The sequence below is a fragment of the Colletotrichum paranaense genome (assembly GCF_030867605.1).
Source record: "Colletotrichum paranaense strain IMI 384185 chromosome Unknown Scaffold_2.1, whole genome shotgun sequence".
Classification (NCBI taxonomy): Eukaryota; Fungi; Ascomycota; class Sordariomycetes; order Glomerellales; family Glomerellaceae; genus Colletotrichum; species Colletotrichum paranaense.
In genome coordinates, this window is record NW_026848960.1 from 3680882 (window position 1) to 3694106 (window position 13225).

Here is a 13225-nt window from a genome sequence, read left to right on the forward strand (position 1 = left end):
CTGAAACAGCGGAAGAGAATGTCGTCGTTCCGTGGGCTATCGCATGTCGCAACTGAGTACAAGGTGTTGTAGATGATTATTATCCACGGCTGGACGGGTTCCGGAGAAAGGTCACTGCTGCGTGTGGATGATGTGGAAAGCGACCGAGACTGCCCTGTGCTTTGCTTGCTGGGTCCGGCCAGTGCTGGATTTGCACCTCACCTCATGCAACATGGACTGATGACGTCCTAAGTTTTGCACGAATTGGGGAGCCTCCTGGGCCTGGCCCTTCGAGCTGCGTGCTCCTCTAATTCTGCGGGGAAAGCTGCTTTCGGGGCGCTAATTACCCGACGTCTACCAAATGGAATGCACTGCCTAAGGTACCTTACTTGGGTACGGAGTACCTCACTTTTGTATGCGCCCATTTGCCCTCTGCAGGCCGGTTAGGTCGGTCCAGCGCGCCGGCGACAACTCCACAACGGGAAGTTGGGAACATTTATCTCCAGTGCGAACCTAATTGGAAGCATCACTCTGCAAGTGCTGTCAGTTAGATCAGGTTGCAACCCTAAAACCCCGGGCCTACCTGCTTAGCTTGGGTAGCTGTTGTTAGCTCCCCTGGCTATCATCAACAATCGACGTTGCATCCTGTTGTCAGCGTGTTTCGCGGGCAGGATACTTAGTTTATGCAGCAACGATCATCACGCACATGAACCCGTTCTTTCGAATTTAAGTACGAGGTATATGTTTCGATAATTACAGCATACGTTTGAACAATCCGTTTACATTGAAGCGAAACCATCCCCCAGTCATCATCAGTGAACAATATAACACGGTTGAGAACCAGTACCTCCGCTGGCCCGTCAGTGCTCTAGGATCTTCTCCTCAAAGTTGAAGCCGACCCCCTGCAACCGATCAATGAACGGCTGTCCCAAGCACGACGGAGTAAAGACACCGCCGGGCAGGTCGACGTCTTCCTCCAACAGCGTTGACGCAGCTTGAGCCAACAGAACAGCCGTCACTATTTGTGTGTGCGTCCAGTCAGCATTCTGTCACCCTCGACCAATTGGAGGAATCCAAATTCAACTCACAGTAGTACATGCTGCCGTCATACCAAGCACGACAGTAAGCCTTGGGAAACTCCGTCTTGGACTCCTTATCCGGGCTGGCAATGCCACGATACTCAATCTTGTCCTTCTTTGACAGCTCCTTGTCCGGGCCCTGGCCAGGTTCGTAAACAAATTTCTTCACCAACTTGCGGAACGGCGCAGCAGTCGCAAGCAGCAAGCCGAAGAATGCCAGTCCCCAGTGAATAGCCATGCCCTGGAGGTAACCCTTTGCTCTCATGTACTCTTGGAACGAAAAGTTTGGCCCGTAGAATTGTTTCTCGCGCGAAGGCACCGATGCCAAGAGACCCCACGTTCTTTGGATGATGGGCGTATCTGTCATCCCAGCAATGGATGTAGTCATCAGTCCCAGGCTGGGGACGTTTCGCAATCCCACCAACTTGGTCAGCAGGGACTTCTGCGACTGAACCTTGTTGTTGTTTGGAACGGGCGAGAGAGCATATGGTTTGTGCTGGTCTCTTACTTGCTGAATCGTGAATGACTCAAACAAGTTGAGGACCGTCGCCAGGGTACCGCCAGACGGAGCCGAACTAACAGACAAATTTCGGCGTTAGAGCAACGTTCTGTCAATGTTTCACCAGCACCCCAGTCCAATAATCATCAATGGAACAGCAAGATGAAAAGGAACCTACTCCAGCTTATGGATGGAGACCGTCACGGCGCCTGTCTTGGCCGAGAGCTTCTCGCGGACCTGCTTGGCCAACGACCAGGTGACGAGGTCTGGCGGTGCCGATTCGATTCCAATCTGAGGAAACATCATGGCGCCTGTTTCTTGTGCCGCATTCTCATATTTGCCAATCATTGTGCCGGTCCAAGGGGTCTCGCCGGTAACGTCGAGATAATGCGTGCCGTTCTCGGCGCAGGCTCGGAAGGCAAACTCGCCATATTTTGCATACGGGCCGACGGTGGTGATGAGAATATATGTCTTTTTGGCGAGCGCCTCAAGATCCTCGTGGTTGAGGCCGGAGATTTCGATTTCTGTGAAATTGGTCAGTACTGCTGAGTGATGACTTATTTGGCTAGGCCTGCATAACAGATCCAGCCCCTCTCTCGAGCAGCTTGTCACCACTTCCCCCCTCCAATACAGGTTGTTTCTCGACTTGACATCTCCAGCACGTAGTAGCCTCATCCATTGCTAGCACGATTGAAAATGCAAGACGCCGAGACAGTCACTTCATTGGTGAAGATCAGACCCGCATCTGATCTCGGCATAGCCTAAAATCCTTTCACGTACCAGGCTGCAATCTGTCGGGACTCTGCTTCTTGCACTCGGCAACAAGACCTTGGAGCTTCGTCTCCGATCGACCTGCGACTGCCCATTTTAAATTGGTCGGCAGATGGGTTGTAATGTGCTCTGCCACGAACGTCCCGGTGTAGCCTTTTTGCAGTTGTCAGCAATTGGACGTTAGGTTGCATCATCACTGCATCCTCGACTTATACACACCGGTAGCACCAAAAACGACCAAGTCGTACTGACGGTCGTGTTGCTTGAATGGCATCTCTGACGCTTGCTCGATGTCTCCTGTCAACAATAAGTCTGGCCTCGAAGGGAGATAGAATAAGGAATGGCAGTTGCAGGATTGAAGAGAAAAAAAGAGTCAGGGTGCACGAGTCTCAGACATCAATGATTACACTCAAAAGTCATGCGGCGACCGGCCATCTTTACATATCCCAGCACGCCACGAAAAGTGGCACCAATGTCCGGCCCCTTTCACAGATGCACGATGATCCGTCGAAAATGTGTCCGTTTCGCTGTCCATTGAGGTGACACATTCCACGCTGCGGCCGTCGAGAGCGCAAACTTTGTGATGTAGCAAACGGCGATACCAACTGTTCAAGGCATCTGGTCCGCGCTGCCTCGGCGGTCTAGCGTCTTCGTGACAACCACCCGGGCGCTGTGCTTTCCACTTACGGCTTAGAAGGGCCGAGCGGACAGCTGTGACGCCGATCTCCCGGCCTCCTCCCCGGGCGTTTGAAGAGGCCCTTCAGTGCAACCTCTTGAACAATGCGCCAAGTCAAACGTTAGGTAAGCCGCGGTCAGCTGTCAGGTGTGGGATCACGTGTCTTGATGGGGTCAAGATCTGGCGACTCGCGAGAATTTGAGAATGGACCCAGGGGTTGCGTCAGGGCGGGTGTAAACCCCACTGCCGGAGTTCTGCCGCATTCTTTTTTTCGCGTCAACTGTGGTCCGTGCTCGCTTTCCCAGCGCACAAACGGAGTCGGCAAGCCCTGACAAAATTCAACACCATCCTTTAGAAATTTCAACCGCCTTGGAGGAACCGTCAACACCACTCGTCGCACTTCAAGTCAACGAACCCGTTCCCCCCCAAAATTCGACAAAATGGCCAAGCGCACGAAGGTTCGTAATGCTCTACTACCCCATCCAGGACGAATGGCTTCATCGACTTTCCCGTCATTGCTTGGACTTCCCTACCCCGCGTCGAAACCGGCCCACGATTTTCCCTCATTGGCGACAGTGGCATCCATCACGGGCTCGGTTTGGTGGTTGGGTTAGGGAGGAACATGCAGGCCGCCTACGCAATATCCCCGAGCGCAACGCGAGACGATGACGAGAGAGAGATACACACGAGAAGAGCGAATGACCATGGACGCCAACTTTGACGAAACTCCCGACTCCAGGAAGGCAGATGCCACCAATCATTGATCACGAAAGTCATCCGATTTGCCTGTGCACCGCAGGCTCGGTGTGCTTCACCGTCGACAATTGAGCTATCTCAAACTCGTACACGATGAAGAGCAATATCTCGACCAAAACTCGAACCTCTCTCTCGTCTAGACTCCCAGCCCGGGTGCTATTTGCTGCCAGGCGGCCCTCTGACGCGATCGTCGATAAGCCAGGAACCAAGAGTATTGAAACCACACATTTCTAACAACCTCACAGAAGGTCGGAGTGACCGGAAAGTACGGTACCCGTTACGGTGCCTCCCTGCGTAAGCAGGTTAAGAAGATGGAAATCTCCCAGCACGCCAAGTACACCTGCACCTTCTGCGGCAAGCCTACCGTCAAGCGCCACTCCACCGGCATCTGGAACTGCAGAGGCTGCAACAAGACCGTTGCTGGCGGTGCCTACACTGTCGCGTATGTTGACACACGGAGAGAAGTCGGACTAGAAACTGAACGCTAACACTGCAAATAGCACCCCCGCCGCTGCTGCCATGCGCTCCACTCTCCGTCGTCTGAGAGAGATTGCTGAGGTTTAAGGGACGGGATTACGAACGGTGGATGGTTTCTGCTTTGCATTTCGGGCGGTGTTGGGAAAATCGGATATCGTGCCTACATCCTGACGATGGCCATAACGGAACGGGTCTTCGGTCAGCTGCCAGAGGGACCACTTGGTCAGCAATGAAAAGAACTTGACGTACAAACAAAACGTCCCCTCCCTCCCGATCGCTTGACCCTCCCGTCCGTCCCTGAGACACGCCCACCGACCTGCTCAGGCAAGTCATATCGTGAAGTGGTGAAGAGCGTTGCGAGGTCATTTGGCAGGGCGTGTGGAGTTAGTTGGCTTGGATAGAGTCATCGACCCCGTCATCTTCAGCCGCGTGGTTGAAGCGTCGAAGCGGGCCACCCAACATTAAAAAAAGATTTGCTCCAGTCGTCATGAGAGATACCTCCACCAGGCTACGTAACCGTGATTCAGCATAGGGAACAGCGCCGTAAAGGTGTCCACGTCGAGGCCGAGTCATCTCCAGTCATTTCTGGGAATAGCAAGGCAAAGAGGAGTGATCCGCTTGGGTGCCTGCGTTGCGGTGTGTGTTCCACCAAGGTTCTCACGAAGCCCGGTATTCATCTCGGTGTTCTGAGGCGGGTTGAAACATCGACGAAGGCCATTCTCGAAGCAAAGCGAACAAGTGCGCGGCAGTCGTTACGGTAGCGATGCCACGTCGAATCACAACTTGACTCATCCCGGTGTTCTAGACTTACAAGGCGCGAATGCAGCTGGGGGTCAGGCGGTGGGCCAATGAGGCAGCCCGGCTGTCGCGGTGAAGACGAGTTAACCGAAAAGCACAGTGGGTTTCCGATTGCCATGTAAGTCGGTGAGTTGAGCTTCTCACCTCGACCCTGTTTTTTCGATATCGCTGCACGTATGCCACCTTAGCAGAGAGACACATACAAAGACGCCAACCGCGAGCCGAGGATCTCACGAAAGTTCAAAGTCCCAGAGAGTATCCACGTCCGCAATACCACGCAAGTATCCGGTAAGCGGTACACCTCGGGGGGCTTAGAGGATTACGGGCTGTGAGCCTATGCCGCGCGGAAATGCCGCCGTAAACGAGAGCAGGTTCACATGGGTATAAAATGCCGTATACATCCGCAGCAAATTGGCCAGTTTTAATGATTGAGTCTGGCTTTCTTACCCTTCCCGTGTCTTTTCCCCCCCTCTGTCAATTAAATGTGGGAAAAGGCAAAGTAGCATCCGGCCGCGACGAGCGGCCGTCGACGAACAATCAATGATTTAATGGAAAAAAGGTTGCTCGGGCACACCAAGCACCAAGGAAGAGACCGGACTCTGGGCTTGGGGTCGCAACCTGACGCAGGCCAGGCCCCATCGAACCAATCTCGTCGGCCTCCGAGAAACGAGGGGCATGAAGGTCTCACGTGTACCTTGCTTTACGGACACAGCGCCGTAACTTAGTTTCCCTCCCAATTGGCAATTGCCCATTTGCCTGGCACTGCCTATGCCACTGCCCCCCGACTCCCGTCATCCGGGATGGGTGCAGGCAGCCCATTTCTGGAAGCGGAGATAGCACCCATTGTCGACCTGACCCATTCCAGCGCCGAATACTCACGCCCTGCGCCCCGACTTTACCTCTTCAGCTATCATCATTCTTCCGCCCTCGACCGCTTTCCACCGTTGCACGTTCCCGTTGCTTCTGCTTGTACCGCGATTGTCTCCAGATTACCCCCTCATATTACTCGGGCTAACGTTGCCGTCGTTGCGCGCCAACTCGGAACACTACCTCCTTGTCTTGCCTTGCCTTGCCTCACCTCACACTCACATCAAGAACACTTGGGGCTAGGTATCTAGGTACTACAAAGTACGTTTTACGCAGTTCACCTGACAGGAGGGCCTGACGTAGACGCCCTCACACCTCGCCCTCCATCAAAGGCGTCTCAAGTTCTCAACGCCATCTGCCACTTAGGTACCTACCTATCGATCCGACCTAAGACTCTCTTCCATGATCCATCACACCCACGCTCAGCTGGATCGAGGTACCTGACCAAAAAGTCACCAAACAACATCGCACGAGCCAAGTAGCCAATCCATTGAGTGTTTGACTCGCCGCCCACCTTACCACCTTCCCCCTTCCCACCGTTCTCCCCCGGACATAGCTCTTTCACTCTCAGTTGTTTCTGGCACTCTGGCACTCCGTCATTCAGCACCTACCTGATTGGAGGATTGGTCAATAGACAATTGAGAGGAGCTGTCGAATCGTGAGGAGAAAGGCCTGGCAAACGCAAAACCGAAGTAACGCAACCACGCAAGCTCCCAGCCGTTGTTGTCGTGGTTTTGCCGCCAAGTCGAGGTACGTACCAAATCGTTTTCTTTATTTTCTTCCCGCCAGAGGTGTCCCCATACGTACCTAGTTACGTGCCTACACCTCTAGATGACAACGTTGCCGAGTAGGAGGAGTTGTTACTGCAGCAGTCAACATCATCCCTCAACAGGCCATCTTATTTCCCGAGGGTGTTTTTGAGCGTTTCCTCGGCGTGGGATGTCCGTGAAGTGAGATGTTGCCTCCGGGCTGGTGTTGATGCTCCGGCTCCTGCATCGATCCATGGAGAGTACGTGCTCTTGCAGGCTTGCAGCGACCCTAGTGGGCTAGTCTGGTCCGTCTCAGTGCGTCGACCTGCTTCGAGCATGCGTCTAGATGCACGTTTGTGTCCACAGGTGTGTGTGTGTGTGTGAGTAACAGAGTGTGACTGTGAGGGTGCTGCCGTTGCTGGTGGAGGCATGGGATGCAGTTCCATGAGGTCCCTGTCCACTGTCCAGCCCAGTGGGTCATCGACTGGGAAGCCCGCGAAGGGTGAGGTGCAAAGGACGAAGGACCAAGGTGCAAGGAGCGTGGCGCACCACTGCATCAGCCGGTTGTTGATTGGCTCCAGTCAAGACCAGCTACAGGCGTGCGCTAAGCTCGCAAAAAACCCGCCTTGGGGGTCCTGGCCTCTCCAAACCTTTCCTCTTACAATTCCCGTTCAGTTCTCCAGGTCCCAAGGTCTTCTCGGGTAGCCCAGCACCGCCATTTTACCTACCTACCACCTTTCCCAAGACTCCCATACCGCCCCCCGTCCACCAGTGGGCACCTCACCCACGAACATACCTCATCCGCACTTTGAAAGAAAGGCGACCATACCAGATCCTTTTCTCTCCCTTTTCACTCTTCCTACTTGTCTCGCCTCACCAGAAAAGCACTGCCAGCCAAAGTTTGAAGCCCCCCTCTTCTCTCCACACCGGCCACTTTATTTCATCGTATATCTTACTCGTCTTTTTTTGCTGCTTGGTTTCCCTGCCTAGCGCAGCGGCGAAACATCCCCCGAACCGGCTGACAGTCCATCTCGCGCCAGAAACGCAGGACATATCGAACTCACCTACCAAACCTGGGCCACCTTCCACTTTCCCCCTCCAACCCCCAAAGTGCCCCCCTTGGCACCCTTCCCACTCTTCAGCAACCTGCCGAGTTGGTCGTGCGTTTGTGCACTCGACTGATAGCGACCCGACAGCCGTTCAGTCGCCTCAACACTCCCACCTCAGGCCTGCCACTACCACCACCAGACACTGAACAACTCGGCACCTCTCTTTTTTTCCCCCCTCTACCTACCATCTGCCACCCCACGACCGACACAACAAGGCAATAAAGCCCATAAACAAGTTCACACAATCACGGCTACAATAACAATATCCACGCACATATTCCTGCAATCTCAAAGCCATCTGTTGGCCCTGCTCAAAGACGTTTTTTTATGAATTCATCAAACCTCAAGCGATACTACCACAGTTGCCACAATGACTGAACCGGATCAGTGCATCATATGCCTGGAGTCGCTGCAGCACCCCTCGTTGCAGCAACAGCAACAGCAGCAAGACGTTGCTGCTGGAAACGTAGCGGGCCCAGCGGCTGCAAAAGCAACAGCAGCAGCCACCACCACAACAGTACAGCCAACATACCGTACCATCGACTCAGATCTCGTAATACTAGAAGAACCAGAGTCAAATTACATTGCTACCCTCGTTGGCTGCAATCACGTTGTCCACGATCAGTGCATCAGAAGTTGGGCCAAGAACTCCAATACTTGCCCCATCTGCCGTACACCCTTCAATGAGGTCAGCCTCTCATCTGAGCTCAACGGTACGTATCAAATCATCCCGCCTCGCAATAGACGCTCGCAGTAGCAGCAGCAGCAGCAGCAGTAGCTTTAGCAACAAGAAACTAACCTTGGTGACAATAACAGGCCCCCCTATCGATTCGTACGCTGTTCAAGACAAGAAGCAAGAGCAGGAGTTTGATATCCACAGATGGCTTCAGGAGAACCCCGAGGGCGAAGGCGAGGAGCCGAGCCCTGCCTGTCCCATATGCGAGTCCTCGGATCATGAAGAGGTGCTGCTCCTCTGCGATGGTTGCAACGCAGCCTATCATACACACTGCATCGGCCTGTCTGGTGTTCCCCAGACCGAGTCCTGGTACTGCTTTGAGTGTGATGAAAACAACAATGCCAGCCGATCCAGCCCTAGTGAGGCTTCGGATGTCGAAGTGATCCAGTCACGGCCTTTGAACCCAGCTGCACGCTCAGCAAACCGACGAAACGTTACCGCTCAAAGAGGCTTGTTGCGAACCCAGTTGCAAGCTAGAAATGCACGACGCGAGGCAAGATCCCTCGAGTGGCAGGGTGCATGGGACCGGATTGCTAGTCGCATTTACGATGCTACTGACATCGACCTCGACAACCACGAAGACGAAGACTTATTTCAGGGCTTTCGCCGCGCCCAGGCCCAGAGAGGACACTTTCGCGAAATCCAAGAACACCAAGACTGGGAGCAGCGCATGAGCATCGCCAGTCGTCTAGGCGCCAGAGACATCTTTGCGAGGAATATTCGCCCAACCGTCGGTCATCGCCTCGACGGTGGCCCAGTCGAACCCGTCATGCAACCCCTCCCGCCGGCTCCCGAGACGAGAGAGGAGCAGCAGGCTTGGGGCGCCCTCGAGAGGGCTCGCGAAGCCGAGACGAGCGCTCCCAATCCCCGCAAGAGAAAGTCGAGATCTACCACGGCTTCTCCCCAAGAACCCGCTCAGGAACCCGAGCGCAAGCTGAAGCGACCTCGCACACGCCGATTGCCTTTGCAGGGAGAAGGCTCCGGATCGGGCTCTGCCTCGGCTTCAGTGTCGGGATCTGCATCTGGATCTGGATCTGGCACCGCTTCAGGCGTCGGCCCTACCATTGTGTCGGCACTCGCCCCCGCACCTACGATAACTTCGTCACCCGCGCCGACGAGTGTTCTGACATCGCGGCCTCAGACGAACGGTGCCACGCAGCGCGTCCAGTCTCCCATCAATACGGAACCCGGACCATCATTCCTATCGTCGCTGCTTAAGGAGGTGGAGATGAGCGCACCTTCCGACGACGAGACTGTGCGGAATTATTTCGGTACTCACTCTGGTGTTGACCCCTCTTCGCCAGTCACATCCCCCTCGCCATCATCACGAAACTCACCGCGGGCGCTTTCTCTCACCCCGCCACCCCATCCCCGGCCCAGCTCACCTACGCTATCCCTAAGCTCCTATGTGGAACCACGGTTCCCCAAAGCCAACTACTCGCCGACTCGAAACGCTGGGGACAGTAGTGACTCTGACAGTCGATCGAACGGCGCGGAAATTCGCCAGCCTCGCCCACAGCGACCGAACCGTCAACGACCGACCTTTGCTCGGTCTCAGGATTCGTCGCCTACGCGATCCGCCATCCCCTTTGAGACCAAGGAAAGGATCAGCGGCATCGTCCGGGCTGCCCTCAAGCCCCATTGGCGCGCGAAGGAGCTCACCACCGATCAATATGCAAACATCAATCGAGATGTCTCCCGCAAGCTGTACGAGGGCCTTCGCGATCCGCAGACGCTGGACGATGATGCCAAAAAGACTTGCGAAAAGATCGCTACCAAAGAGGTGGCCCGTGCGATTGAGGAACTCAAGGCTTGATCGGCGCTCGGCAGCATAAACGAACGAACGGTATCGGGCATTAGGCGTTATTGGTGTTTGGCAGCGAACCAAGCGGTCTAATACCCAAACACTCCATTCCAAAGGAGGCTTCTTGTTTTGCAAAATTTCAACTTTGAATTCCCCGTGTCTCTGGGATTGGGCGGGGGAGAGGCACAGCTGTATCTTAGGGGTGGAGTCTTGTAGTAGCTCGAATCGCTCGGATCTCTTGGAAAGAGACTCTGTGAAGGGCGTGACCCAAGATTAGGCTGGAAAGGCTTTCTGTACTTTAGCGGGTAGATAGACGACGACGACACGACGAATGGATATTACGACTCTCATTAAGAAGCACCAGCACTCGTGAACACGCTCGAGCTATAATTGCGGCGGCACAGTCAGCAGCACCAAGTGACGTGTGGAGCAGAGAATTCACGTCTGCGGTTGTCGCGACGCATTGCTTGCCACATAGCGAGAGTCCACTCCGGACTCTGCTGATGCGGTAGCAGAAGCCAATCATTCTTAAACAGCGGTCAAAGGCGCTGATGTGTTTGCAGTAGCTATCTAACATGAACCCAGTTAAGAGTGCAGGTGCTGTTAGCGAAAAAAGACTGCGATTTACTCTGGGCACCGGAATAAATGATCAGGACGTTCTGGAGGCGGAACAGGTCTTGACGATAAGGAAATGGTGCCGTGAAGAGAAAAAAGAAGCAAGAGAAAGAAGTTTCGCGGCAGGACGTCGGGTTGATAAAGGCTATGCGCGGTCCCACCCACCTCAGCCCCCGCTACGGTACCTCTGCTTACGTGATTGAGACCCGCGCTTGTCAGGCGCGATATTGACCCGGACGCCTGTCAAGATCGACCTTGCTTTTCAGGTACATACAATATGAGGCACCTCAAGATTTACCTTGTGCTGCATCCGTGCACGGTGCACCTCGTCGGACGTCTGACCTTAGGTAAGCGCCGCCCCGGCCATTCGGTACGTACCTCTGCTAAGCTTGACCAGCAAAAAAGTTCAATTCCCATCTGGAGATTCTCGACTGAGGTGTCAAGGAGGAGACCCCGTACACCCAGCGCTTTTCATGATGACAGCTTCCAGCAGAGGCGCATTCGCCGCCCTCGGGCGCATACAATGTATGTTTACGTTTCGGATGAACATTGAGATCATTGGCTGACTTTGAGTCCCCCTTACAGCAACCCCCAGAGTCTGCAGACAATGCGCGAGGGTCCAGATTAGAGCTCCAGCTCCCTCGCGAGCGTACTCGGGTGCCGCTGCCGCCGCAACGACCACGACCACGACCAACGCTCCCCCTCCTCCTCCCCCTTCGTCAAAAGTCAGCAAACCAAACGAACCCAAGGCGGCTGCGGCGGACATTACGATCCCGCCACCCTTGATCCGCGCAGGCGTGATCCTCACGCGGGCGCCGCTCCTGACGCGGCCCCTGACGGACTTTGAGCAGTCCTACTTCTTCTACCAGAAGCGCCTCAACGAGCGCCTTACGATGCCCTTCATCACGTCCGTCTACTTCAAGCCCGACACGCCGGCGCTGATTGACTGGAATATGAAGGTCAAGGACCGCAAGGGCACCGTGGCCAAGGAGCTGGGCGTGTACAACGGGAAGGCGTCGACGGCGTGGGACGACGAGCTGGCCGTCGGCGACGGGTTGAGCAAGCACGACAAGGCGGTGGAGCTGCTGCTCCAGGACGCCGTGATGCGCGTGAGCGACGACGCGGAGATTATCCCCGAGGAGGACCGGGCGCCGCCCGAGGCGTTGGCGCCGCGGGTGTCGGAGGCGGATATCAAGGGGGACCAGACGAGGTTGGATCGCGCCATGGAGAGGACGCTGTATCTTGTCGTCAGGAAGGCCGGTCGCAAGAAGGATGTCTGGGAGTTTCCTGCGGCGGGATTGTCTACGGAGGAGAACCTTCACGAGGTGAGTTTTTTTATCCAACCCATATCGACCCCCTCTCTCTCCCCTTCCCATGCTTCGATATCGATATATGCTAACGTTCTTTACAGGCCGCGCAGAGAATCCTCGACGACACGGCGGGCGTCAACATGAACACGTGGATGGTCGGCCGCGGCCCGGCCGCCGTGCACGTGGCCAAGACGCAGGTCAGGCGCGGCGAGCTCTTTGAGCGCGGCAGCAAGACCTTCTTCCTCAAGGGCCGCATCATGGCGGGACAGGCGGACCTGACGGCCAACAAGTTTGGGTACAAGGAGTTCAAGTGGCTGACCAAGGAGGAGCTCGCCGAGGTGCTGGAGCCGGGTTACTACAACAATGTGCGGGGCATGATGGTGGACCGGTAAACGTATGCCTCCATATTGGTTTGGACCGGTCGGCGCCATGTGTAAAACTTGAACTCAAGTGGTGAAAATGGGGGGGGGGGGGCGGACCAGTGGTTGTCGGGGAATGATTGAGAGGATGTGTAACGCTGTTGTATCATAGATAAACTTGTACAATCAAATATTTCACTGGATGTTCGTGTCTGCCTGGCCAGGGCCTGATCGTGCTGGGTTGTGCTTTCGACCTTGGGCTTGGCTTGGGTGTGAGATGCTCATTCTGATCTAACTCTGCTCCCCAGACTATAGAACCGTCGCCAGTTCGAGATGGTTTTGCCTTAAAAGCATGCGAACATGGCCTGTTGCCTACGAGATACCATGTCATCCTCCATCAACTTGAGGGCATTGAATCTACCGTCTTTGAGTGCTTCGAAGACGTAGACGTATACTTGCTGGTCTTACCGCTATTCAAGAGTAGATAAATCTACCAGCAATAATGAGCGTCATTCGAGATATCACATAGCTTGTCAAGTTGCTGAAACATTGGGTCTTTACATGCCCGCATATGTTACCATTATTCATAAAGCCATCCATGCCAAGGGATTTCAAGTAGATATGTAGAGAAACACAATTCC

The 13225-nt window shown here is 54.7% G+C and overlaps 5 protein-coding genes across 5 annotated transcripts; 3 read left to right on the plus strand and 2 right to left on the minus strand.

The window, feature by feature from the left end:
• Positions 1-839: 839 nt before the first annotated feature.
• CPAR01_03142 (saccharopine dehydrogenase) lies at positions 840-2602 on the minus strand (the record flags this gene model as incomplete). Its single annotated transcript, XM_060487429.1, has 5 exons — positions 840-997; positions 1068-1633; positions 1736-2081; positions 2338-2481; positions 2548-2602. The coding sequence occupies 5 exons, from the start codon at positions 2600-2602 to the stop codon at positions 840-842; spliced, it is 1269 nt and encodes a 422-aa protein (XP_060354757.1).
• Positions 2603-3444: 842 nt separating this feature from the next.
• On the plus strand, positions 3445-4324 carry CPAR01_03143 (60S ribosomal protein L43; the record flags this gene model as incomplete). Its single annotated transcript, XM_060487430.1, has 3 exons — positions 3445-3462; positions 4006-4202; positions 4261-4324. 3 exons carry the CDS (start codon positions 3445-3447, stop codon positions 4322-4324), a joined length of 279 nt encoding a protein of 92 aa, XP_060354758.1.
• Positions 4325-6800: 2476 nt separating this feature from the next.
• CPAR01_03144 (uncharacterized protein) lies at positions 6801-7208 on the minus strand (the record flags this gene model as incomplete). Its single annotated transcript, XM_060487431.1, has 1 exon — positions 6801-7208. One exon carries the CDS (start codon positions 7206-7208, stop codon positions 6801-6803), a length of 408 nt encoding a protein of 135 aa, XP_060354759.1.
• A 922-nt stretch (positions 7209-8130) lies between these two features.
• Positions 8131-10312, plus strand: CPAR01_03145 (PHD-finger domain-containing protein; the record flags this gene model as incomplete). Its single annotated transcript, XM_060487432.1, has 2 exons — positions 8131-8473; positions 8577-10312. The coding sequence occupies 2 exons, from the start codon at positions 8131-8133 to the stop codon at positions 10310-10312; spliced, it is 2079 nt and encodes a 692-aa protein (XP_060354760.1).
• Positions 10313-11391: 1079 nt separating this feature from the next.
• On the plus strand, positions 11392-12617 carry CPAR01_03146 (NUDIX domain-containing protein; the record flags this gene model as incomplete). The annotated part of the gene is made up of 3 exons (XM_060487433.1): positions 11392-11440; positions 11501-12240; positions 12327-12617. 3 exons carry the CDS (start codon positions 11392-11394, stop codon positions 12615-12617), a joined length of 1080 nt encoding a protein of 359 aa, XP_060354761.1.
• Between the last annotated feature and the right edge of the window lie 608 nt (positions 12618-13225).